Below are 6,870 nucleotides of genomic sequence, written 5' to 3' on the forward strand. Positions count from 1 at the left end.
GAAAATTATGTAGAAGTAGTCAGTAAGAGCCTCCGAAAACACTGCCATATAGTGTTATCTATCTATCTCTGACATCTGTTGCAATTGGAATTCCCTCAAAGGGGTGGCCACGGCAACAGTCTCCAAAACTAAAGAACTCCAGTGCCACTTCTTAGCCTTTATACCTCACACCTTAACAGGCCACTGGCAGAGGGCAAGTCTAGTGCAGTATTTGCAGGGGCTCCTACCTAATCTACCTAATGTCCTAATGGCCACTTTTATCTAGTGCTCCTACCTACAAATACTACCTAATGCTCGTGCCTAAATATTCCAAGAGTTGCCTTTCACCAATGGCCTGTTAAAGGTAAGAAGCAGCCCTGGAGTTCACCATTTATGGAGACTCTTTTGCTGGGGCCATTCCCTTTGGATGTTTCTGAAGGGAACGGGTGCAAGAGATATATATAGGTACATAGATAGATAGATTATCCCTGGGGATAGGGGAGAAAGAATGCTTCCCACGTATTCCCTGCGTGTCGTAGAAGGCGACTAAAAGGGGAGGGAGCGGGTGGCTGGAAATCCTCCCCTCTCATTTTTTTCAATTTTCCAAAAGAAGGAACAGAGAAGGGGGCCAGGTGAGGATATTCCCTCAAAGGCTCAGTCCTCTGTTCTTAATGCTACCTCGCTATCGCGGGAAATGGCGAATAGTACGAAAGAAAAAGAAAGATAGATAGATATAGATATGCTACCATTGCTGCTTCATCAACAGTTGACTTACTTCTCAGGGTGAAACATTCGGTAGAAGTTTTAGGTAGGAACATTAGGCAGGTGTATTGGGTAGAGGTAGTTAGTAGGAACATTAGGTAGGAGCCTCTGCAAACACTGCACCAAAGTTGCCCTTTGCCTATGGCCTGTTGAGGGTGTGGCACTAAAGGCTAAGAAGCAGCACTGTAGTTCACTAGTTACAGAGACTTGATTGCTTTGGCCATCCCCTTGAAGGAGTTCCAGGTAGGAACAGGCATCAGATACAGATAGATAGGGATGGGTGATGTTCAGATTGTAGATGGAAAACTGAAACTCGTGTTTTTCTGGAGAAATGGCTTGTGGGATGGACTATTAGACTTATATATGAGGATGGTTGTTTAGTGCTTGTTGGGTTGTTTTCAGTGTGTATGTGCTTTGTTGTGTTATATTTGTTGAGGATTAGGGTGATCAGTGAGTAGATATTTCTTGAAGTTTGAGGGAGGGGTAAGCTGTTTATTTCTGTTTGTTTATTTTTTGGTTAATTATGGAGTAATTTGGGTGGGAGCAGTCTTACGCTGTTGCATGTTGAGGTGGGATTTTACTTGGAGGATCTTAGTCTCTGTGTTTAGGTGTAGAGTAATTTTGGATACTAGGCAGTCACCAAGTGTTCTGAGTGTTGTATTTCTGTGGTTTACACCTTTGTTGACTTTGCTTTTAAGAGGTTTTGTGACTAGATAGGTGAGGTGTAATTAAGAATGGAGGAGATGAGTTGTTTTGAGGATGCACAGGGAGTCTTTCTCGTGTACATATCTGATGTCGGTTAGATTACTGAGGGCATTTGGTTTGCGTTAGTTTTGCCTTGATGTTCTTGAAATAGGGGATTATTGTCATATGTATCATTTGTGATGGCTAGAATGGTTGGTGTTCTGTTCAGTGGAAGTGATTGTCTATTAATGCTGACTGGAAAGTGTGAGCTGGATTTGTGGCTGTTTGTGGTGGAAGAGGTAAATGAAGACTTCTTTGGAGTAGCATGCATTTTTTTTTTTGGTGAGCCACTCTCTCAGTTTTGAAATGTATTGTTGTATGATTGTTGTTGTACCTGTGGTGTCAAGATGCTGTGGTCTATTGGTAAGATATTTGATAATTTGCATTATTGCAGGTATCCAGCTGCGTCCTATGTTGGATGATGTTAAGACGAAGCCAAAGGAAGATCCAGACAGCATTGATGTTGCATCCATCCTGCAGAGAAGATTTGCCTTTGAAGTCAGTGATAGTGAATCTTCTTCTGATAGTGAGTCAGATAGTGATGAGTGGGATGACACTAGTGCATAGAACTGAACATTTTATTGGCTTCTGTATGTGAGCTTTTAGTTTAAATAGCAGTGCTAAGATAAAAGAAGTATTCAGAGCATTCTTTGTGCTGTTACTCAAAAATTATTAACAATGCATCTCTTGACGTATGTATTGAGTCAGAAGACTAATTGGTCAGTACAGGTCATGGATAAATGCAGTTTGTATCCTTCAGTTATCACATGCTCTGTTAGCCAAGTGTGGCACTTGTTTTATTGTACGTGTATTGGTTTGTCTCATGTTGGAAAACAAAAAGACAATAGACTGAGTGAATGACCTCAATAGGCCAGATTTCTATTTTGTGTTAGTCGGATAGGATGAAAAATATTATTTGTGGCTGAAAGATTATATGGAAGAGGGAACTGTTGTGGCATACTTTGTATGGCATGTACTTGGTGAAATGAGAAGAGCGTATATGAAAATAGTCAGTAAGTGAGTGACGAATTATTGATTCATACTTTATTGTAGAGATGTAACCATTATTGGTATGGTTTGCAAAATCAGCAGTCTCTACAAAAAGTTGCACTGGAAAAAATATCAGGAATAATGCAGTGTTCTTGCAAGTGATTATAGTTTCATATTACACAAATTTGTAAATTAGTTCCTTTCATATATATGCTTTGTTTATGTGATAACCTGTTACCCATTTGTCATTACTGACATGCTTATATGTTATGTATAAATTTTTGGGTTATTATAAGTTTTATTTCCAAAGATGAAGTCCTGTTTATTATTATTGTATATATAGATTTTCTTCTCTTTCTACTGGTGACTGTTCCTCCCATTTTTTACTGTAACATTTGGCCAACTACATTAACTCAGTATGTGATATAGAGTAAAACCTCATGAATTTGGAGAAGCAGTTTTACAAAATTTGTGAAATCTTAGTCACACGTGAGGCTTCTTTTTAACAAGGTAGAAATGTTAAATGGTTCTTATGGCATGCCTAATTTTAACTTATTACTTTGCTTCCTTGCAACACAAAGGCACCAACATTAAGTTTTGAGTGTAGATTTATATTGAATTGAGGTGAGTGGATAGGTTTTTCATGGTATGACACAGTATAAATAGAATTTGATAGTTCTTTATTAAATACATGTTCAATGGGTGTGTATGGTATGGCAAAGGAAAGGAAGGAAGTTGGACGTCTCCCACTCAGTTCCTTGTTTAGAACTGTAATCTTCTAGGTATACTTTCCCTCAACATTTTACCCTCTAGTAAGCGTTTTAACATCAGTACAATTAGTCGTAAACACACTTTTTATTTATGTAGTAATTATTTCCAAGTTTTAGGCTGTTTGGTTGATACAGTTAACAGATATGGCAGAATACCAGTTTCTAGGGAAGTGTATTTGTGCCAATCACTTTAGAATTGATTTTTGATATCTATCTCTCATGAATTGATTTGCTAATATCCATCACTTGGGAATTGGTTTGCTCTGTCGGATGTCACAGTTGTCAGACTATGGTAATTGCATTATGCTCATGTTATGCTCTATTTATTTGTAAAGGTTCATGAAGCTTATTACTGTTTTGGAATACGTTGTGGAGATGTTCTTCAAGGTATTTATACCTCGCTAATGCGGGAAATGGCGAATGTGTTGATGCTATGAAATTTTATTGTTCTGTATGTATTGGATCATGTTATATTTTATGGGGTTCACCTTATAAAACAAGGACATGTTTGCGGCATATCCTGTGTGAGATAGGAGGATGTGCAGTCAGACATCATTGTGGTGATGGTTGGTAGGGGGACCTCCAGCCAATCGCAGTCGAGATGTGTGCCTGCCTCTGTGATGTCAGCATCTCGTTTACTTAATTCTTTTTGTCAGCCAATCAGAACTGACCCTGGATAATTACTCGTCTAGTAAATACCACAAGAGGTGTTGTGAGAGTTTGATTGCTTCATTTAGCAGCACCAAGATAAGTAGTGTAATTTTCTCTTGCCTACAATTTGGAAGGTTGTAGCCTCTGGATTGCATTGCATGTATTTGTTACATATATTTCACCTGTGTGTAAAGCGTAATAGAATTACCATTTTTTTTCGTACATATTCGCATTTCCCATGTAAGTGAGGTAGTGTTAAGAACAGAGGACTGAGCCTTAGAGGGGATATCCTCACTTGGCCCCCTTCTCTGTTCCTTCTTTTGGAATATTGAAAATGGAAGGGGAGGATTACCAGCCCCCTTCTCCCTCCCCTTATAGTCGCCTTCTGCGACATGCAGGGAATATGTGGGAAGTATTTTTTATCCCCTATCCCCAGGGATGTTATTTTTTTTTTGCATACTTACCGTTTCCTGCGTTAAGGGAGGTAGTACCAGGAAATAGACAAAGAATGGTCCATCCTTTCATATGCATATACATTTACATAAATGCCGATACACGCACATTTTTTCTCTTATTATTCACCATTTTCTGCGTTAGTGAGGTAGCAATAAGAACAGAGGGAAATCTTCACTTGGCCGCCTTCTCAGTTCCTTCTTCTAGAAAATTAAAAATGAGAGGGGAGGATTTCCAGTCCCCCCACTCCCTCCCCTTTTAGTTGCCTTGTACAATATGCAGGGAATACGTGGGAAGTATTCTTTCTTCCCTATCCCAGGGATAATACACGCATATATACATATCACCATATACGCATAAACATACATGTACATACTCAGACATATACATATATACACATGTACATATTCATACATGCTTGCCTTCATCCATTCCTGGCACTACCCTGCCCCACAGGAAACAGCATTGCTAACCCTTGCTTAGCGAGGTAGCACCAGGAAAACAGGCAAAAAAGGCCACATTCATACACACTTACTCTCAAGCTGTCATGTGTAATGCACCGAAACTACAGCTCCCTATCCATACATGAATTGACAGATGCAAGTTTAGGAATGAGCATAAGAACCCTGACCAGACCTATGTAGAATGTTTTTGTGAAAAGGGCGATTTATTAATGCAGTGGCTACGCTTCAAACAAGTTTGTGAGTTTGAAAAACTTAAAGAATGTAGAGTTGAATATTATTTGGTAGAAAGAGAAGTGAATTCTGTTGACAAGGCTGGCTTACTAGAAGACCAGTATACCCTGACTCACAAACTTGGTTTAGAGAGACCTCCAAAATATTTTAATGGCAAGAGAAAATTTAATAATTATGTAACCCCGCATGAATCCGCCTGCTTGCTGCATGAGTATAAAGGTAAGAGTGACAACCCCAAGAGGATTAGATGTTATTGTTGTGGCAAAGCTGGACATCAGGTGAGGGAGTGCTAAACCAGGCTGGAAGAATCCAGAGAATTTACGAAAGGTTAGCTATTAGATTTTGTCTCAACCTTGGACCCGCCTAGCAATGTAATTGTGGCTAGCCCTTTGCAGAGTGATTGTGGGGACTGTAAGAATGGCAGTGATAAGAAGAGGATACTTTACATTGAAAGCTATTTCCTGGCAGCTCCAGAGCACCACTGACACACATGCCTTGTTTCCATAGGTGCACTGTAAAGTGGTCGTAAGATACACACACGGTATATAAACACGGTTGAAAACACTTGCACCAAACATGAAACCATTCTAGTTTTCTGTATTTTCCTATTTGTACTACCACAGACACACACACACACACACACACACACACACACACACACATATCAGCTGGCATCAAACTTCATCAGACTTCACATTATCATCACCAGGTATCACAGATATGTTTGTAAGTGTCTGATTATCAAATGAGGTGTCAGTTGTGATTGGCTGACAAAAAGAAACACGTAAATGAGATGCTGATATCTCAGGGGCAGGCCCACTTCTCGACTGTGATTGGCTGGAGGTCCCCTACCAACCATTACCCGCTTACATCTGACTGCACACCCACCTATCTCTCACGGGCTATGCAGCGGACATGTACTTGTTTTATAATGTTGACCCTATACAATGTATTATAATCCAATACATACAGAACAACACAATTTTGTAACAATGAAAAAGATCATTGATACCACATTGTGTGATATTCAAAAAATAAGAAACGAGCACAGTTGTCAGGAAGAACAGTTTAATTTGTATATTTATTACAATGACTATAAAAAAAAGAAAACAAAGCATAAGTTCCATGTTTGTTTACCCTCATGCCTGAAGGTGAGGGGATACTCAGGAGCACTCCTGTGCATCCTTTTAGCAGTATGGCTAACTTTTTTCTTTTTCTCGATACTATTTGAGGGGTTAAACCGATATCCAACACGTGTTGAGGATTTATTGTCTCTAATACTGGGCAGATTACTTATATTTTTTTATGGCTGGAGGAATCTGCCTATTGTTCACATTAACTTGCTAGTTACTGAAAAAATATGACAAGGCACCTCATATTCACAGATAGGTAAATGGATATCATTTCTTAAGTTGTGGCACTCTGTTCACAGAATTACTTGTTTCAAATTTCCAAGTGGGTATTGCTTAGTTGTTGCTGTTAATGCATATGTTGAGCATATATGTTCCCATTTTTAGTCATGATTGACACCCTGATGACAAAGCAACTGGATGTCTTTATTTTAGCTAACTGTTATTGTGCCATTTGTGTTGTGTCGTGCATAACAGTTTGTTAGACTAGAAAACATTAGTTAATGTAAAGATGATTATTCATGTTTAATTTATTTCAAGAAGAGAATAGTTAACATCAAATTTTTGTGAGTATGGTGCCTGACTGATTTTAGTTGTAATTTTCTTAGATAGTTTTGAATAGTGATTCATATACTGGCCTCCCTTGCTTTAGATAGGTGATTTAAACAAATTCGTCAGTATTATTTTGTCTCCAAA

The 6,870-nt window shown here is 38.8% G+C and overlaps 1 protein-coding gene across 2 annotated transcripts in view; it reads left to right on the plus strand.

Moving 5' to 3' along the window:
• SCAR (wiskott-Aldrich syndrome protein family member 3 SCAR) overlaps positions 1-6,164 on the plus strand; it is a 40,363-nt gene extending 34,199 nt beyond the window's left edge. Inside the window, exon 13 of one of the 2 annotated variants that reach the window (XM_071672818.1) lies at positions 1,880-6,164. In XM_071672818.1, the coding sequence (XP_071528919.1) occupies positions 1,880-2,052 (173 nt within the window). In that variant the 3' untranslated portion in view covers positions 2,053-6,164. The remainder of the gene's footprint in view (positions 1-1,879) is intronic. The other variant, XM_071672817.1, reaches the window with a different exon arrangement.
• The last annotated feature ends 706 nt before the right edge of the window (positions 6,165-6,870 follow it).

Source organism: Panulirus ornatus, chromosome 18, assembly GCF_036320965.1.
Source record: "Panulirus ornatus isolate Po-2019 chromosome 18, ASM3632096v1, whole genome shotgun sequence".
NCBI lineage: Eukaryota > Metazoa > Arthropoda > Malacostraca > Decapoda > Palinuridae > Panulirus > Panulirus ornatus.